The sequence below is a fragment of the Melospiza georgiana genome, chromosome 31 (genome assembly GCF_028018845.1).
Source record: "Melospiza georgiana isolate bMelGeo1 chromosome 31, bMelGeo1.pri, whole genome shotgun sequence".
Taxonomy (NCBI): domain Eukaryota; kingdom Metazoa; phylum Chordata; class Aves; order Passeriformes; family Passerellidae; genus Melospiza; species Melospiza georgiana.
The window spans coordinates 1-20,311 of NC_080460.1; the positions used below are offsets into that span (position 1 = coordinate 1).

General features: G+C 47.3%; 1 protein-coding gene across 1 annotated transcript in view; it reads right to left on the reverse strand.

Moving 5' to 3' along the window:
• Positions 1-24: 24 nt before the first annotated feature.
• LOC131094909 (dedicator of cytokinesis protein 5-like) overlaps positions 25-20,311 on the reverse strand; it is a gene marked incomplete at its 3' end in the record, with an annotated part of 37,360 nt that continues 17,073 nt past the window's right edge. The window contains 20 exon segments of the mRNA XM_058042503.1: positions 25-119; positions 2,505-2,555; positions 2,557-2,604; positions 4,251-4,346; positions 5,006-5,142; positions 5,759-5,865; positions 7,339-7,409; positions 7,802-7,913; positions 8,612-8,746; positions 10,183-10,283; positions 10,634-10,723; positions 12,096-12,193; positions 12,962-13,154; positions 13,432-13,535; positions 14,313-14,385; positions 15,607-15,705; positions 15,794-15,918; positions 16,431-16,556; positions 17,146-17,288; positions 19,542-19,614. Coding sequence (XP_057898486.1) covers positions 25-119; positions 2,505-2,555; positions 2,557-2,604; positions 4,251-4,346; positions 5,006-5,142; positions 5,759-5,865; positions 7,339-7,409; positions 7,802-7,913; positions 8,612-8,746; positions 10,183-10,283; positions 10,634-10,723; positions 12,096-12,193; positions 12,962-13,154; positions 13,432-13,535; positions 14,313-14,385; positions 15,607-15,705; positions 15,794-15,918; positions 16,431-16,556; positions 17,146-17,288; positions 19,542-19,614 — 2,077 coding nt within the window.

Below are 20,311 nucleotides of genomic sequence, written 5' to 3' on the forward strand. Positions count from 1 at the left end.
CTTAGCCCCCACTCAAGGCTGTACCTGCTCTGCATCATGTTCATGACCATCCAGTCAGCTGCATACACGTTCTTCCCAATCAGGTCCTTGAACATGATGAACGTTTCCATCAGGAAATCCTGTGGGAGAAATAAAACCCATCAGGCTGCACGTGGTGGGGTTGTGCCCATGGGATCACAGGGAGATGCTGCTGTGGCCTCATGAAATGCAAATGTTTGGGAGTGCACTGATTAATGCTCATGCTAATTGGCAATCAGGGCCCTGCCTAACAGGGGGCTCTCATCCTGTGGGTATGGCCCAATAATGAAATTATTGCTGACATTTCATCCATCCAGTGGCACAAGGAGAAACAACTGCACACAATGTTGGTCTGTTTAATGAGATCTGTCTTTGCTGTTTTGCATTAAGCTGTGCTGGAGCTGTGCACAAGCTGGATTAGAGAGCAAAACCAATATTGCAGGGCTTGTTCCCAAATCATGCAACAGAATGGTCTAGAAAGCCTGAAATTACAATGTATTTTCACTCACTAATTAGAGTTAAACCTTTCCTGGTCCTGTTTAAGAACAGTTAAGGAGAAGCAGCAAATATAACACCAGAGATGTGATTTAGAATTATCCTACATTATTGTAGAAAAGACACTTTTGCACAAGCACCCTCCCAACAAGACTTCAAACTTGGAATAAAACAAGGTTGAATTGCAGAATGAGAGAGAAAAAAAAAAAGGAAAATGAGCAGAGATGAGCAAAAGAAGGGAGTATCAGGAATATTGATCTCCTCCTTGTGGTCTCTGCAGGTCCAAAAGCCACTCTGAGCTCTTAAATCAATTCTATTCTCTGCAGCAGCACATTAATATTCAAATGTGAGAGGGACACAAAAGAAGGTCACAGGAGGAGCCATCCCCTTGAAATGATCACCAGCAAAAAATCTGTTGAGCTGAACAGTTTGGGCTGAAGAATTGGCAAGATATTGATGGAGAAATGGAGCACTTGGTGCTGCCTCAGTAAAAATCCTTTTGGCTTTATTAAATAAGAGCCTGATGAGAGGGTTGGCCTTGACATGGGCACCTTGAAGACATGAATTAACTCCTAAAAGTGCCAGACTAACAGGGAATGATTGCCAAGGCAGGGCTGGAAGTACCAGCACAAACAAACCCGATAAAGAACAGGAAAAATAAAAGCAGCTATTGCAGTAAAACAGAATTTCTGTTGGTATTAACAACTGCCACACCACTACAAAGGCAGGTTAGCTCCTGTAGATTTAAAGGTGTAGAAAAATCAGATTAGAAATAATTATTTCCCATGATCATCCTGAAAATCTCCTCACTGGATGAACACTTCCAGAATTCCTGAATCTGCCTGATTTGGGCTCCCTTTCCCTTTCCTTTCCTTTTTCCTTTCCTTTCCTTTTTCATTTCCCTTTCCCTTTCCTTTCCCCTTTCCTTTCCCCTTTCCTTTCCCCTTTCCTTTCCCTTTCCTTCTTCCTTTCCTTTCCTTCCTTTCCTTTCCTTTCCTTTCCTTTCCTTTCCTTTCCTTTCCTTTTCCTTTCCTTTCCTTTCCTTTCTCCTTTCCCTTCCTTTCCTTTCCTTTCCTTTCCTTTCCTTTCCTTTCCTTTCCTTTCCTTTCTCACTTGGGTAAGATAAAACCAGTCCCAAACCCACATGAAGTGGGAGTGACCTGTAGATGGCTGTGTTGCTCCACGCTGCCCCAAGAGCTGATTGTGCAAGTGATTTTCTGTGAAATTCTCTAATTCCAACTGCACAGGGAAAAAAAGGGGATCACCTTGGCTCCCCAAAATGAATTCCAAACCTTCTGGTGGGTTTTGGTCCAGGAAGAACACAACTCCAGGCCCTTCCCCAGCTGGTGTTTCAATAAACTGCCACTTCCAATTGCAAAATAAGGAATAAAGGGACAAAAAAGCTCCAACAGTTCTTGTGTTGTGCACCAGTCCTGCTAAATATTCTAGTTTGGGTCATTTTAGGGAGTTTGGGGGAAAATCTGCTGGTTTTAAGAAGAAAAACCCCCTCAGAAATGTTAATATTTCACCTTGTTCCACACTCAAAGTTTTTGAGGATGTGAATTTTTAACATTCTGAGAACTTTCTGCATTGCTGCCACTAAAGCAAGATTGAAGCATTTAATTAAACTTCAGAGGAGGAGAAAGAATTAGATATAGAGAACAGGGGCACAAAGTGAGAGCCAGAGGCCAGACCATGAAATGCTTTACTTTTCCATCTTCATTCCCTCTTCTGGTTCCTGCCTCAAATCAAACATTTTTTACCCATGAAAGATGTTTTTCTTCAATGCCACAAACGCTGCTCTTGGGCTCTGCTGAGTCAGCAACCCCCCCAGTGCCCAGCAAGGGTGACAGGAATGAATTCCCAGAAATTGTGGCACCAGGAGCCACTGCTGAGGTTTGCTCCCCCCAAAGTGAGCAGAGAAATGACCCTGCAGAGCAGAGTGCTGCTGCTGGGTGGGCTGAGCTCATTGCCCAGCCAGGCTGACTTACAATGATGTCCTGCCTGGTTTTGAAAGTGTTGATGTAATGGCTGTAATGGAAAATCATCCATCTGCCTCAGGATGGCTGTCATGCAGGCCACGAAAATACCCTGCAAAGGGAAAGCCACAAATCCCTGGTTATTCTCCTGGGTTAAGCATTGTAACTTCTAAATGTGACCTATCAAATATCACTGATCAGAATCCTCCTATCTGTGTCCTGCCATCAACCTGAGACTGCTCCTCCAAACCAGTCAAGAATTCCTAAAATTCAAGTTTGAAATCTGGGTATTGCTTTCTTTCTCCCCATGGGTCACAAGAGAAACACATCCTCCCCACACAGAATTTTTATTTTATATATATATATTGATCCACTCCATCAGATCTTACAGGTCTTTTCCAAGCTGACTCTGATTTTCAGGTTTAGCAGGGCCAGCTGCAATTCTCGTGGGTGGCACATCGAAAATCAGGTAAATCCCCAGCTCCTGGCTTTCCCATCCTTCTGTACATGAACTCCAGGGTGAGTTAAAGCACCCCAGAGCTGCCTGCAGCCCTCAGTCCAGAAATGCCCCTGAAGGGTCTCATCCCCCAGCATTTCATCCTGCTGAGCCCAGGTGACAAAATGCAGCACAGATCCCTGTGTCAGGCACTGCACTGACACAAAATTCTGTGCACAGGAGCCAAAAGAAAATGAAATCACCCCCCAGTGACTCAGCTCCAAGTGGAGTGGGATAACCTGAATCCTAATCCTCAGAAAAACACCAGGAGCCACGGCTGGGTGGCACAGAAGCCCTGCAGGGCAGGGAGAGATGAGTTCATCAGAATGAACTGCTGGCAAGTGAGAGCTCCCAGGGCATGAACCCACTGCAGGGAGTGCTGGGGAAGGAGGGGAGGGCTCCCAGATGATGGAACCCCTCAGTCAGAGCTCCTGAGGGGACAGAGAAGGTGGGGAAGGGCTGTCAGGGGATGGAACCCCTCAGACAAGGCAGGGAAGGGCTCTCAGGGACTGAACCCCCTCAGACAAGGCAGGAAGGGCTCGCAGGGGGTAGAACCCCTCAGACAAGGCAGGGAAGGGGGAAAGGGCTCTCAGGGACTGAACGCCTCAGACAGATTCAGGGAAAGTGGGGAAGGACTCTCAGGGGATGGAACCCCTCAGTCAGAGGCAGGGAAGGGCTCTCAGGGACTGAACCCCTCAGACAAGGCAGGGAAGGGGGAAGGGCTCTCAGGGACTGAACCCCTCTGTCAGAGGCAGGGAAGGGGGAAGGGCTCTCAGGGGATGGAACCCCTCAGACAAGGCAGGGAAGGGCTCTCAGGGACTGAACCCCTCAGACAAGGCAGGGAAGGGCTCTCAGGGACTGAAGCCCTCAGACAAGGCAGGGAAAGGGCTCTCAGGGACTGAACCCCACAGACAAGGCAAGGAAGGGCTCTCAGGGACAACCCCTCAGACAAGGCAGGGAAGGTGGGGAAGGGCTCTCAGGGGGTAGAACCCCTCTGTCAGAGGCAGGGAAGGTGGGAAGGGCTCTCAGGGACTGAAGCCCTCAGACAAGGCAGGGAAGGTGGGGAAGGGCTCTCAGGGACTGAAGCCCTCAGACAAGGCAGGGAAGGGCTCTCAGGGACTGAAGCCCTCTGTCAGAGGCAGGGAAAGGGGAAGGGCTCTCAGGGACTGAACCCCTCAGACAAGGCAGGGAAAGGGGAAGGGCTCTCAGGGACTGAACCCCTCAGACAAGGCAGGGAAGGTGGGGAAGGGAAGGGCTCTCACGATGTGCGGGCTCTGGCGGCTCATCCCGATCACCGTGCGGTTGATCCGGCGCAGCAGCCGCTCCATCATCTGCTGGATGTGCAGAGCAGTGGCACCCTGGGGACAGCCAGCAAGGGACACTGGGGACCATTCCTCAGGCACAGCCTGCCAGCGGCAGCTCCCTGTGTGGGAGGACTGCCCTGGCAGGGCTGAATTTCATTAGGGGAAGCAAAAAAAGGAGATTTAAGTGCACGAGCGATCGATTCAAACACTCTGGGATTCACTGGGTGGAGAATTCCCTTAATGGATCTGCCCCAGCTTCAGCAGCTCGTGCTGGGGCTTTGACAGCTCTTCTCTGAACAGCTCGAACCACTCTGCTCACAAGCACTCAGAACAATTCCCATGAACAGAGTGGGAAGTACATTTTTCTGGCTGAACAGTGATTGTTGTCCCTATTCCATAACTCCTCATTTTTGTACCATGTAATACTTCTTTGACTTGCTCCAAATTACTGAACAAGCCACCAAAGCAGCTGAGATGACATTTTGGTCCCTAGAAAGGGAAGTAAATGCTTCTAGTAGTGATAACAACTAATTCAACCTTTCCTGGCTCGTCTTCAGACAGAGCCCTTACAAAGAACTGCACAGCAAGACATCCCAGTTTCTATAAATATCACAATTCTGACTCACTAAAGCACAAGCAGAGGATGTTTCTTTACTGTGACTCCTCAAAAGAAGAACTGAGCTGAACTGGCAGCCCTGAGAGCTCGTGCTCACCACATCTTTGCGGTCCAGGACCTCCAGGACACTGCTCAGGAGCTGGGAGCTGGCCTCGTGGTCGGGCTTGCTGGAGTTGTCATCCAGCTGCCCACTCAGCTGATCGATGAGCAGGGGCAGGAGGGCATCTCTGCACTCTGCAAAGGGACACAGGGACAGAGCAGAGCCTCAGCATGCCCTGGGGATGGGCACCTCACAGGAGAGTCCTGCTCCTGATTCCATCTGGGACACCAGAACCTGCTTAAAGCCTCTGGAGCTATGACAAATGGACTGGAGAGTCATAAATGATCTGGAATATGAATAATGGAATCCCAGAATGGGTTGGGTTGAAGGGACCAAAAAGATCATCTCATCCCACCCCTGCCATGGCAGGAACAACTCCCACTGTCCCAGGGTGCTCCAGCCTGGCCTTGGGCACTTCAGGGATCCAGGGGCAGCCACAGCTCCCTGGGAATTCCATCCCAGCCCCTCCCCACCCTCACAGGAAGGAATTCCTTCCCACTATCCCATCTAACCCCACCCTTTCATTTATAAATTCTGTATATTCCATCAAACAGCACCCACAGCTTCTCCCTCCTGAATCCCCACCCTGGATCAGGATCCCACACACTGGGCATTGTATAAAGACTGGATGGCAAAAACCTCAGTTTCCATGGCAAGGAATGTTTCTAGAGCTTGATTTAATGATGGATGGCCCCTGATGACTGTCAGGGAACTCCTTTTGAGGCCCAGAGCCTCCCCAGTGCCACTCACCAGCCTGCTTGAACAGGTCACTCTCCACGATCTTGGTCAGGCAGTTCAGCTTCTGCCGGACCAGCTGGTTGTCAGGGATGCTCTGGATGAACTTGCTGAAGAGGACACTGTGGGCAAGGCAGAGGGAGCAGAGGGTCAGCACTGCCACCCAGCATCAGCACCAGCATGAGCACCAGCCCATCCATCCCTCACAGACACTGCCCTGCACCTGGGCCACACATGGAACCACAGCACCCCACAATGGGATGGGTTGAAAGGGACTGAAAGCTCCCCAAGTGCAGCCCCTGCCATGGCAGGGACACCTCCCACTGCCCCAGGATGCTCCAGCCTGGGAGGGATGGGACAGCCACAGCTCCTCTGGGAATTCCATCCAACAGGCACATTGCCACAGAGCCCTGAGTGATTTTCAAGGGACTCAGTACAGGACTTAAAGCCCTGTTGAGGTGTTAGGGTGTGGGTTGAACTCAATGATCTTTAAGGTCTCTTCCAACCTAGTAACAGAATTCTGTGAATTCTGTGAAAGTAAAACTGAGCAGTGTTCAGAAACTGCAGGCTTGAACCTCTTTAAATGAAACTTTTATTCCAGCACACACCAGGTGCATCCCAAACCCTCTAAACAGGCAGTGCTCTGTGCCCTCACAGGTTAATCCCACTGCCCTGTGCCCTCACTGGTTAATCCCACTGCTCTGTGCCCTCACTGGTTAATCCCACTGCTCTGTGCCCTCACAGGTTAATCCCACTGCTCTGTGCCCTCACAGGTTAATCCCACTGCTCTGTGCCCTCACAGGTTAATCCCACAGGCTCTCACACCCAGGGGCAGTTTGAAAGCCTCATTTGAACAGACTCAGCAGCCTGAAGGAAGCTGGCACATGCCCAGCACAAAGGCACAGCCTCCTCCCAGATGCCCCTTCCATCAGCAGCAGTGACTCACTCCAGCCCCAGATTCCCTTTAATGAAATTCCACGGCCATTTGCTGCCTGTCTGCTGCTTCCCAGCAAATCACTTGTGGCAGGACAGGGAGACAGGGCTGGGCAGCTCTGGGCAAAGCTCTGAGCACCACAACCAGGAACCCACAGGGCTGACAATTTCCTGGATAAACACAACTTTTGGGTTCCCAGCCAAGGCTCAGCCTTTGCCACACTTTTCAGGAGCATTCACAAAGAACTGGCTGGTGGAAACTTGCATGAGATTTCAACACCTCACTGCCCTCAGATTTTGTTTTTCAGTAAAATCTCAAGGTGCCTGTAAGGATCCCAGAATCCTGCAAGGATTTGAGTAGTAAGGGACCCTAAAATCACCCAGCTCCACCCCTGCCATGGGCAGGGACACTTCCCATTATCCCATGTTGCTCCAAGCCCATCCAACCTGGGCTTGGACATTCTCAGAATGAAAAACTGGGATGCAGAGAATCCTTTGAACTCCACTGACTTCCTCTAAAGCTCAGCAAGCACTTCCTTGAGTCCATGCACAGGATCTGCACCATCAGATCATAACCAGAGGGGCTGTTTTTAATGAAGTTTCCAAAATTCTTCCTCCCAGATAAACTGGGTTTAGAGGACAAACAAACTTCACACAGTTACCTGAGCTCAACGGGGTCAAATACCAGTTTGACATCATTTATGATGCTTGGCAAATATTTTAAAGCTGCCCCCTGAAAGAAGAAAGAAACCAAGGATATGAAATACACATAGGAAATCCAGCGAGGACAACTGCAGAGAACTGGTTTAAAAGAAAAAAAATCAAATTTATGCTTGGCAATATTTTAAAGCTGCCCCCTGAAAGAAGAAAGAAACCAAGGATATGAAATACACATAGGAAATCCAGCGAGGACAACTGCAGAGAACTGGTTTAAAACAAAAAAAATCAAATTTATGCATCCAAAGAGCCTCCAGCCACCCAAGATCTGCAGTGCAGAGTGGGAAAGATGGAAGAGAAGGGATTCATGGATAATTCTCTCCTTCCTTTTTCTGGCCCAGCCCCTTCCCAACTGCACCAGTTGATCTAATTGAAGTTTTTTCACTTTTCCCTGGAAATTCTGCTCACCTTGATCTTGACAGCCTCCTCCAGGGGCCGGTCCATGAGGATGTTGAAGGAGAGGAAGAGCTGGCGAATTGCATCGTTGAATTCATTCCCATCCTCACTCTTTCCATACACACTGCAAACAACAGGGCCAAGTTACACACACAAATCCAGCAGCTGAGTCAGGATTTCATCCTGTGCAACAACATCATCTTCATGCCATCTCCTTTGGCAAAGCCATGGGGGTAAAAATGGAATTGGAGATTTTGCAGCCATTTCCTGCTGTGATCTGTCAGAGGGGAAAACCTGCACTTTTCAGGCTGCCACTGCAGTAAATTCTGCTTGGGTTCCAAGTATTGAACAGGAAAAAAAATCCAGAATGGACATGAATAAAGGGTTTCAAACCCTCACTGTGAATCTCTGGAAAGATGTTTTTGAATCTGCAGTTAAACCACTCTGATTTTACCCCAACTGGAGAATGTGTCATCTCCCACCTCACTTAATGACTGATGTATCTGTGTATTGTTTTTTTAAAGTTTCCAAAAATGAGGAGGAAATTCCATGTTTTATTTTATAAAAATAACTACTGTGTTCCTTTTCAGCTCTACCATGTGCTGCTTATTGCATGTTAGGGGGGACAAAAAGGTTTTTTTAATCAGGTATTTCAATTTTTGTTCAACTCATTTGTTCCAGCCACAGACAAAGGGCAGAAAGATCCTGTTAGTGAGTCAGTGATAGAGGATTTGGTGAAGAATATCTGCCTTAGTGATATTTACTGGAAGGAACTCCAGTGGGTTTCCCAGAGGAGGCCCAGGGAGGGAAGGCTGGACCCACCTCAGGTACAGCACCCGGGACTGCACGATGAACCTGAACAGGTATTTCAGGGCTTTCAGGGCTGCAAAGAGCAGCTCTGTCTTGCTGGAATCCTCAGCATTCCCCACGTAGCAGTTCAGCACTTTGGTGAGTTTCCTTTGGAAATAGAACAAAAAGGGGAACTGTCGGTTTCTCGGCTGTTTGGGTGACCTGGAAAGGCCCGGGGTGGCCTTGGGCAGCCCGCGCTCCAAAGGACAAGAAGAGGCTTCAGATCTTGTCTCGGTCTCGGTGTTTATTAATTGTTTATCTAAAAGATTTTCTCTCGGCCCGACAGAGTCTGCACAGCAGCCAGCCATGAGCACACTGAGAGCCCCCGGGGCGGTCACTTATCTTTATACTCAAAACTACGTATAAGGTATTTACCTATTTTCCCCAATACCTTTCACCCTTATTGACCAGTGCACTTTTAGTAATAACCAATCCCAAAGTGCCACCATCACCACAGAAGATGGAGGCCAAGAAGAAGAAGAAGAAGAACAGGACACTCCCCAATTCCTCCATCTTACTTCTTTAGACCCCCCTGTACAGAAATCCTAAACCCTGTGTTTCACACTCTAATTAACCCATCCCTTCACCATTTATCCCAGTGAGATCCTCCCATCCTCATACAGGTGTTGTCTCCCGTGCAGGATCAAAGTCCAGCCACCAGACACTTCTGGCAACATCCCAGGACCTCCGAGCCCCCCAAGGGTGGTCTCGGTCACTCTGCACCTCAGTCCTGAGGTGTTGAGATCCCACAGGGAACCAATGCAGGCACGGCTCAGTTCCTGTGCAGGCCCAGCTTCCTCACCCCAGAGAGGAACTGCAGGCACAGGAACAGCCCAGGGCTCCTGCTCACAGCCCATCTCCTCCTCAAACCTTGGGCTGAAACTCTACAGATTGCACCCTCTGGCTCTGCTTTTCCTCTGCCCTAAAAGGAGCTGCCCAGGAAGATGCAAACCCCACTCCCAGGGGAAGGGACTGAGGCTCTGTCCCTGAGTGAGAACTCCCAGAGTGGGGCAGGAGGAGAAAAGGAAAGCACATGGAAGCAGTGGTTGTGTGGCAGGGCAGGGAAGGAGGCACTCCAGGAGAGGGGGATTCAAGTTGTGTTTATTTTAGGGTGACAGCCAGTTCATGTGGATCAGTAAAAATTAAAAGGAGATTTTCAGAGAGGAAAAGCAGTTTGGTTTCTGGTTTTGCCCTCCCTATTGGCCTCAGTTTGAACTTTTCACTTCTGTTACCACAAGGGTGGTGACCTTTGGCTGAGGGATGCTTGATCAAGGAAAGCCAAGATCCATGACAGAAGACTCTTTTCTGTCTGATTTCACAGAAAAAAAATCTCACAATTAAATTTTTAGAGGGCAAAAGGAGCAATAAGAAGGATTCTTTCTCTCCTGAGTACAGAGAAGGGATGGAACTCTGCTCTCTGCTGCTTTTATCCCACTAACATCATCAAAAATGACCTAATGAAATCCATCACCAAGAGCTGATGTCACCCCCAAAGCCCTCAGGGCCACTGCTGGGTGACACCCGAGGCCTGGGCCAATACTCACACATAGGCGAGGGTGGCACTGAAGTGTTTGTAGATGTAAGTCTCGAGCACAGCGTTGAAATGCTGGAACTTGATGTCTCCAATCAAAGAAATAATAAATACCTGCCAAAAGTCCAGAAGGAAACAGATGCACAGAGCTGCACACTAACTCCAACAGAACAGTCTCTAATTTATTTTGCTGGGTTATAATTTTGTTTTATCAACAGCATTAATGCTACAGAGAGTGTTATTCATGTTGTAACAGTCACAGTGTGTGTGGAATTTATTACTCTTTTCACTGTGGCTACTAAAAACCTGATGTGTATTTCAGTCCTGGCTCCTAAAAAAGCCTTAAGAAGTGTTTAAATATCATTTATCTCTAAAGCAAAATACCAATTGCTCATTGGAATCACCAGGAACAGACTGGAAATGTGGCTGAAAACAAACTCTGCAGCCATAGAAGATTCACTCACCAGGGCATCAAACACCAGGAAATCATAGGTTTCATTTTCTGACATTTCCATCATGATGTTGAAAAGTGCATCGAGGGTGTCTGGCAAAAACTAGAGGGGGAAAGGAACAGTAAAAGGTGGGAAAAGGCAACTGCTTGTGGCATCCTGCACAGGAGCATGAGCTGGATCATTCCTCCCCTTCCAGCCTGGCTGAACTGCAAATCCTGTCCCTGAGAAAACATTTCAGAAGGGATCCCAGCCCTGTGCCCATGAGAAAATATCTTGAAAGAATCCCAGCCCTGTGTCCATAACAAAACCTCTCAAAACGGATCCCAGCCCTGTGCTCATGAGAAAACATCTCAGAAGGGATCCCAGCCCTGTGCCCATAAGAAAACACCTCAAAAGGGATCCCAGCCCTGTGTTCATGACAAAACCTCTCAGAAGGGATCCCAGCCCTGTGTCCATGAGAAAACATCTTGAAAGGGATCCCAGCCCTGTGTCCATAACAAAACACCTCAAAAGGGATCCCAGCCCTGTGCTCATGAGAAAACCTCTCAGAAGGGATCCCAGCCCTGTGCCCATAAGAAAACACCTCAAAAGGGATCCCAGCCCTGTGTTCGTGACAAAACCTCTCAGAAGGGATCCCAGCCCTGTGTTCATGCACATGATTGTCATGATCATCTTTACAGTAAGGAAGATCTTTCTTCTCAGCCCTAAATGGCCCCACTTTGCTGTTCTAGTTTCATCCCACAGGATGAAAATCCCGAGCTCTCCAAAGCAGCCTGGCCCTGTCCCAGGCAGGACACTGCACTCAGCCTGTCTGCAGTGACAGTGACACATTCATGTCATGGTCAGCTCCTCCATAAAACCATCACCTTGCAAAATCCCAGCACATCCACTCTTGGGACCCCTCTCTGCAGGTAAGGCTTCCTCCTAAATCCTTCAGGTTTTCTGTGGGAATTCCCCCATTTCAGGTCCACTCCCCACAGTATTCTGTGAGATCTCTGGGCTGTCTCTGCTCTCAGATTCACAGCAAGCCTCTCCTCATTCTCAAAGGAGTTGAAAATGAAAAGTTAGGCTTTGGATGTATCTCTTATTTCGTAAGGATAAAGGGGAAAATAAAGTCACTGTTCTCTCCCTGATCCCTGTAATGTTCAACTTTTGTAATTGTGGTGAATTCCACTAATGAGAGGTGGAGCACAGGCTCCCAGAGAAGCTGTGGCTACCCCATCCCTGGTGTCCAAGTGTCCAAGGCTAGGTTGGAGCAAGCTGGGACAGTGGAAGGTGCCCCTGTCCATGGCAGGGGGTGGAAAAAGCTGATTTTAAGGTCCCTTCCAAGCCAAACCATCCCATGACTTGATGATTCTCCCATTCCTCAGCACTCACACCTGCCCTCCCAGCCTAGCCAGACACCTTTTGGGTTCAACACCAGGCTGACACACGAGAGTGTGAGCACCAAGGAGGCTCAGATCCCTGGGAATACCTTCACAATTTCTCCTCCTTCCACCTCCATGAGCTTCCTGAGGTTGTGGGCGATGTTGTGGGCGTTGGAGCGCCAGTTCAGCAAACCCAGCAGGTCAACTGCAAGGACACCAAGAGCAATCAGCAACTGCAGCTGCCTGAAGGGCTGCACAGAGCCCACAGCAAGGCTGGGGGCTATTTTTAGTCAGTGCACAAAGAACAATCACCCTGAGGTACAGAATGTTACCTTGAGGTGCTGCTTTTGTCTTGGCAAAACAGCAAAGCTCTGCTATAAATGGGTAAATATAACCTGGCTATGGATATAAATAACCTGGCTGCCATCTGATGACATGTTTGGAGACCATTTTGCAGGTTTTTTTAAGAGCAGGTATCTCAAGCCAGGAATTTTATTGAAGGGCAGCACTCAGCACAGGCCCTTCCAGAGCTGCTGGAAGTCTCCCATCACTGAGCAGCCCAGGCTGGCTCAGGCACACACTGCTCTTCATTCTGACCCCTTTGGCAGCAGGGCAGAGCTAATGCACATCATCACCCTGGAGAGCTCAGCCCCAACTGCTGCTCTCTGAACAGGCAGAGGAAAGAAGGCAATTAACCCCAAACCCTTCAAATTCTGATAGAACAGACACTGTCACTGACAGGTGACATTTCCACATGTGCCAACAGCCTTGTTGGGTTGAGCACTGGCAGTCTGGATTGAGTATTTGTGTGAAAGGGTTTCTGGGGGCTGCACACACATTCTGGGAGCTTGATGGGACGGGGCTGCCACTGACACATGAGCAGCAAAGTGAAAGCTGAAGCTCTCTGGCCACACACAAAAAGCTGCCTGGAGAAAGTGCCCTCTGCAATTCAGAGCCCCAGCACAAGCCCTACCATTCTGGGTGAGTTTGGTGGAGCAGATGACAGTGGCAATCTGGAAGCTGTCCTTTGTGCTGTCCTTTGTGGGGGTGAAGTTGGCCAGAGAGTGCAGGTTTTTCCCTGAGGGAGCCTCCTTCTCCTCCATCTCTGTTTTGGTGCAAGGAAGAGTCAAATAACTCTTGGCATCTTCCATTTTCTTGTTGTCACCCTGTTGGTTGGACACAGCAGGGAGAAGGGTCATGGCCCACAGTGACAGCCAGAATGGGTTTGAAACATTTTTTCATTTCTATCATTGTTTGAGTTCCTAATTTCAGGGATAAATTGCCCATACTGCAATGAACTGAGCTATTTCCAAAGCCACAGAGTTTAGGAGGATTTCCCCCCCCCCACAAACACATTTTGTAGCTTTCTACTGCTTGGAAAATCAGCCAGGAGAGAATTTTGATGAGTCAAACACGAGACAAGGCTGGAAATGCCCAGGTTACCTTGTAAATAATCAAATTGTGTTTGCCATCCTGCAGTGTTGTTCCATCTGCATTCATCAGCTTCACAAAGGCCATGCCAAAAGCCCTCTCAGATCTATCCCTGGCTGCAAAACAGGAGAATCTTCATTAGCCATTGTCTTATTCATGTCCACACAACCCAAAATGCAGCCCTGTAACCTCAGCAGCAGCTTAATTTAATAGGTAACTGCAGCTACACAAACACATCCTCCTGGAGCATCTCCCACACACAATTTTAGTGGTTTGTCTGGACAGATTAATGGTTGGACTCCTTGATCTTCCAGGTCTTTTCTAACCTTAACAATTCAATGATCCTCTGATATAGAATTCTACAGATACTTTTGGTTGGGATTTTGGTTTGTGAGCTGTGGATATGGAAGGATGTCACTGCCCTCAGAACCAGGTGCCTTTGAGAGCCTTTAATGGCTGAGCCTCCCATTATTGATCTCATTTCAGGGGTCTGAAGTGATCTGATGGAACTTCTGGCTCTAATGCTCTCATTAGCCTTTCATTAGCCTAATTAGAAATCCTCCTATCATTAGAAGACCATTAGAAGCCCACCAGACTTTGGAGTGAATTTTGGGAAATAAATGAAAAGCAACAACCTACACTGAGAAGCCAAAGCAATAACAAACATTGACAATTATCTTTCAGGGGGATAAACTGCTGCTCCTTACAAAATTTCAGTTTCAGCACAAAATTCTGAGTGCAAAAAATTTGAATTATTTTTGGTTTGTTGCTTGCCACAAACTGGGAATAAGTAAACTGAGCAAGAATAATGTCTGTAACACTGAATAAGCAGAAATCAAAGTGGGAGTGGGAGGAGCAGAGCAGTCCTGCAGGGCTCCCTTGCTGGCACTCACACTCCTGGGACGAGCGGTGACGGAACGTGAACCTCAGGTGGCAGCGACTGACTTCTTCTATGGCAATGGCCACCTGCATGGAGAACAGCACAAACCAGCATTGTCCCTGGCCCCAGCCCCTCTGCAGCACATCCCAGGGCTGATGCAGCTGCTGCTCCACATCAGCCCTGGTGTGCACACAGAGCAGAACACAGTGTTGATGTTTCTGGAAAAGGGCTTGTTGAAGTGAGGGGAGAACGACCAATCCTGTGATGCATCGAACTCGATTTATTGATCGATCAGTCAGCTTAAATAACAGTGTTAACGAACTTCATGCATATTCCAAAATCCAGGTTTATGATAGGCTAACAGAGAAAACTCTAACCACACCTTTTGTTTTACTACACCGTTGATTGTTTACACAAAACAAAACCAGTGTTCCCATTGTGATATGAACGGTTCCCAAAACTTCCACATCTGTTCTCAGGGTGCCATCTTTTCCCAGAGAGGGTGTTACACTTGTTATGGGAAGACTGCCTGAGAACTTTATTGTTTATACAATGATGCCTGAGAGAGTCTAATTGTTTATAGAAGTCAGGCTGGGAACTGCTTCACAGCTACCTGTTACTTTTCTCTCCTCAATTGCATGGCTTCATGGCCTTTTTCTTCAAGCCATGCTTGGACTAAACTCCCAACAAGGGCTGTGACAGGTTAGACTGCCTGAGCCTTGAGCAGACTAATGAGGTGTGCCACTGCCTTGCAATTAGCAAGGGCTTTTTATAAGGAAAACATACACAGCAAGGCTTGATTGGAAAGAATTTGATGGTTTATGTTGGAAATCTCTCTGATTCTAAATCAGCATCTGATTGAGGTTCTGATTAACAACTGGCAAATTGCTGAAGAGACTCTTGAGCTGTGTCTGTTCTCCTTCCTGCAAGGGGCCCTGCAGGGGATTACAGACCCTGCCTCCTCCTCTCAGCAAAAAGGGGGACCTGTGGATACAACAGTTTAGTCAGAGAAACAGATCACTTTCCCAGGAATTGTTCTGGGAAAAGCTGTGAGAAGCTGAGAGAAAGAATTAAACCAATCTTGCAGCTGGTGTTTTGAGCAGTTGTTTTCTCATGTTTACGTAAGGGTGTTTCCATAATTAACCAATGGTGTTGGGGTGTTGATTAAATGACCAATCAGGTTATATCAGAAGGGTGTATAAAGGAATGGGTTTCTAATAAACTCAGATGAACCAGCTGGAGAGAGCCTGTGTGTGCCTCACTGCTGTTCCTGACTCAGGTGACACACAGTGATGACAGAGCCATACCTTGACAGTCTCGTACCAGCAGGGCTGCTTGACCTGGTAATAAACCACAGACTTGTACTCTGACACTCCCTCGTAGCCAGCCCCAGGGTGGATGGCTTTCTTTGGACAAAACACAGAGAAGGGGGAAAAAGGTAAATATGGAGGATTTTGGGTGTAAATCTTCAGGGGGTGTCAGAGGCTGTCCTACCTCCTGCAGGTTCCCATCCTCATCATGCACAGACATGGTGACCTCGACGTTCTTGGGGGTTTTCTTCTTGCCTTTGTCAAACTCCCCCTGGATCAGGGTGACGTAGATGTCATTCCTGACATCACCTGCAATTCCCAGATTTAATGAGCTGAATTCTCATTCCCACTGGGACAGCTTAAAATTTAACACCTTTGGGTACCATTTTATCCTAACTTCCTCTTAGCCTTTAATTAACAACACCTCCCATCACACCATTTTCATCTCTGTCTCAAATTACACAAAATCTTCTAAAATGAACTTTCTACAAACCTCTGTACTTTTGTTTTGCTTTTTAATTTAATGAGCTCTCTAGGGTGAAACCCAATCTGAATGGGTGGGTCAAAGCCATATGCAACCAAAATTATTTTGACTAAAGAGACATTTTCTTCCAAAAGCTCCATAAATCACCATTTTGCCATAAGAAAGGCAACTCGTGTTTTCAACTTCTTGTGACAAAAAATAAGAAAATAACCAGGAAATTTGAAGAAAAATATAAAGTTTTCAGATAATTTTTTTAAAAAATCAATCTTCTTGTGACAGAAATTCTAGAATTTCAGGTTCTTTCACTCCATGGAACGTAGAAGCACACAGGACCTACCAGGAAGGATGATCTCAGGGAACCCCATTTTTCGAGCCACTGCAGTGGATCTGTCTACAAGGTGGGAAAAATCCTTCTGAACCTGAGCCAGATCCCCAGGGAGCAACTTCAGGGAGACCCAGAGACCTAAGAAAGGGAGATGACACTTGTTTACTGAAAATAAACAGGTACAAACCTGTGAAATTTAAGCCTGTGCTTCCAAAAAAATCTGTGATTTCATGACAATTCCATGTCCCCATCTGGTTCTCTCTTGCCCAGTCCTTCCTGTCCCTGAATCTAAGTAAGATTTTTCTGGGCCAGAAGATTCTCTGAAGCAAGTCCCAAACTTTCAGAGATGAATTTTGAGTATCTTTGAGCCAAAGAAGACCAGAAAAATCTGGAATAATGTGATTTAACCCCAAAGCCATTTGGGACACGCAGCCACATCCACTTACAAATATTTCACCCCCATAAAACACTTTTATTTTAAAGGTGTTAAAAAATATTGACCTTAAACGTATGACTAGCAAGCGAGGAGCTGCTCTCATGCAAGTTTTGTCTGGTTTTATATGGATTTCAGCTCCATGTGTGATGGGACAAAGGGACAAAGTGAGAATCATGGCAAAGACCATTGGGCTTGGGGAAGGGATTAAACTCCACTAAACCTTGATTCCTAGACCTTCACCACCCATTTATTCCCTGGAACCTCCCCCAGGCTGGGTTCCCCAGGCTGCACCTTGGCCCTTGTGGTTGACCTCCTTGGCAGCGATGACTTTGTTGAAGACGGAGGTGAGGGGCTCGTTCTCGCCGATGACGTGCGAGGTGAGCAGGGGGGACATGATCAGCTGCCGCTGCCTGATGTAGGTTTCCATGGCAATCCTGGCCAGGGGGACCACAAAAACGGGGTCAGGAACTGGGACAGACTGACACCAACCACATACTGTTGTGGTGTGCTGTAATGTCCCATTTTGGCCTTCCAGGTCACTTCCCCAGGTGTGCCTGTACCTCTCTCCCTTCCCCCTTGCCCCCATGCTGAGTGAGTCCTGTCAATCAGGCTGAACATTCCAGCAAGGCCTCGTGTGCTTGGTCAAGTTCAAAGGATGCCCCTGTACCCAGAGGTCATTGGCCTGTCTGGGTGTCATCTTCCCCTGAGACCCTGCCCCTCTCACCTGGTTGGTGGCTCACCTGTACCTCCCCTCCCCTGTCCCTGAGCTTAAAAAGGTGATCAGACCATGCGGCCGGGATTGTGTTGGAGCAGTTGCTCACGTTCAGACCTCTGTAACCATGGAATAAACCTCTGGACATTAAACCCTCCAGCAGAATCCATCCTTTTCTCTTCACCATCGCCTGAAGCCATTTCTCCTGAGGTAAACGGGGTTCCCAACAAGCCTGGACTTGTTCAGTGCCCAGCTGCAATCTCCAGCAAGCCAAGGTATCTCTGGGGTGATACACCGCAGTTGCTGCCTTTGGCCCAGCAGCGAGGGTCAGACTGGCCCTGGCACAATCTAACTGGGAATATTGGGAGCCTTTTTTCCAATAACATACAGGAGAGGGCTGGCCAGCAGCTGGCTGGTTTACAAATAAATGTGGGGCTTTTTAAGGATTCCATGGGGATTTTCATTCCTTCACCTGCAGAAAATCCATTGAAACTTTCACACTAGGGAATGCACCACAGCCCATCCCTCAGGCCTAAGGTAAGTAACACTGACCTCAGGAATTAAGCCCTGACTTCAGGTTTGCCTCAGAGCTGTCTCTATGCAGATTAACTATTGGTAAACTAATAGTTATATAGTTTATATATATATATAGTTTATATATTTCCAACTATTATATATATAGTTTATATATTTCCAACTATTGGTAAACTAATAGTTATATATTAACTATTGGTAAACTAATAGTTATACTAATAGTATAACTATTAGTATAATAGTTATACTATTATACTATATAATACTATAATAAATTAATATAAATTATTGACTGCTGTGACAACACCTATGGGTTGAACCCATGCCCAGTCACAAACAAGACTAGTGAGGTTTGGATCTTGAGCCTGACTTCACTCCTGTACCCACACCACCAATAATGAGGGAGAAATGAGGTCTCCACAGGCTGCCCACCCTGGTGTCCAGCTGGGAGTCTGAACTCAGCCTCACTGGGGCAGAAGAAAAATGGGAAAAAAAATCCCAAACCAACAAAACAAAAAACGAATCAAACAAACAAGTAAAAAAAAAAAAACAAACCAAAACCAAACAAAACAATTAACAAAAAACAAACAAAAACCCCAAATCAAAACAAAAACACCTAAACAAATAAAAAATAAGCAATCAAACTCACAAAAAAAAAAAAAAAAAAACCAAAAAAACCAAAAAAACCCTAAAAAAAACCAAGTAGCAGACTAACATTTTTCTGCAAAGGGAAAGCCATCCTTCCAGGCCCTGAAAGGGCAGGGAAACAAACCCAAATCTCCCCTGAAAATACCCTGTAATAACAAATGGCTGCAGCAAATGATTTGCTCTATTTAGGGCTGTAACAACAAGGCTGGGTTTACCCAAACAAGCTCCATTTTCATTACTCCGATGTGCCAAAAAAAGGGAGCAATCAGAGCAGGCAGAACAAACACATCAGTCTAACTCTCAGTGCAGAAATGCAGAACTCATTTGGGCTGGAATTTCTTCCCCAGAAGAGGGAGAACCCCCTTCCCAATGACTGACCAAGAAATGTGGGCAGGGAGTGGCCCAGAAGGTCCCACACAGCAGTGACAAAAAGCTGTGTCTCTGCTCAGCCTCTCTGAAAATACTGCCTTTCAACCCCACAACATTTTGTAAGTCACATCTCCCCAGCCCCACAACATTATTTCACTCTGTGCTCCTCTTCCTCACCCCACAGGTACCCAGAAATTCCAGCTGCAGGGATGAAGTCCCCAAGTAATTGAGTCTCTGACAGAGCCATGAAAACCACGGGGAACAAAGGCTCCTGAGGGTGACAGGAACCTCTCCCTGCAAAGAGCTGCCTGCTCTCAGCTGATCTGTTTGTAGAGCCCCTGGGGCTCTGCCAGGCTCCATCTGCCCCTCCCCAGAGGATTCCTGCTTTGGCCAGGGTGGGTGAGCCCTGGAGCCCAGTACTCACTGCTGGAAGGGGATAAAATGCTGCTTCTCCTCGTCGTCCACCTTGCCATGGATGATGTCAGTGATGTCCATCACTGCAACGACACCAGAGCATCACTCAGAGCTGCCCAGAGCCCAGAGAGAGCTTTGCCCTCTCAGACTGGAAACAACAAGGGGTTACTTTGGGCCAGTGTCACTCAAAGCAAGGGCTCTGAGTGACCTAGGATAATGGAGGGAGTCCTGGCCATGGCAGAGGTGGAACTGGATGGGATTTAAGGTTATTTCCAACCCCAAAAAAATCTGGGACTCTGTGACAGCAATGGAGAGCATCACTCTCATTTTAACCTTTTAAAAAACACATTTAAATGTGTTTTTAAATTGAAATGCACATTTACATTGATGTGCATTGTCAGCTCATAGCAGTGAGTGTGAACATACTGAATACACCCTGATAAAATACTCTTATAAAATACCCTTTGAGAAAGCCAGGTGGCACTGGGGCATTTCAAGGCAAAGAAATTCCACTGGTATTCAAATGCTGCTCCTTTGGATATTGATTTCCACCAAGGATTTCAAGCAAGCCCCTTCATAAGAAATCCCAGGAATAAAATAAGAATTGGCAGTCTGGTTCACCAAGGCTCCTTTAAAACCTCCAGCTTTATCCTATGAGTCCTGAGGAGCAAATGCCACTCTGATAAGGCCCTGATAAGTCTGCTGCAGCCAAAGAAGACCAGAAAAATCTGGAATAATGTGATTTAACCCCAAAGCCATTTGGGACACACAGTCACATCC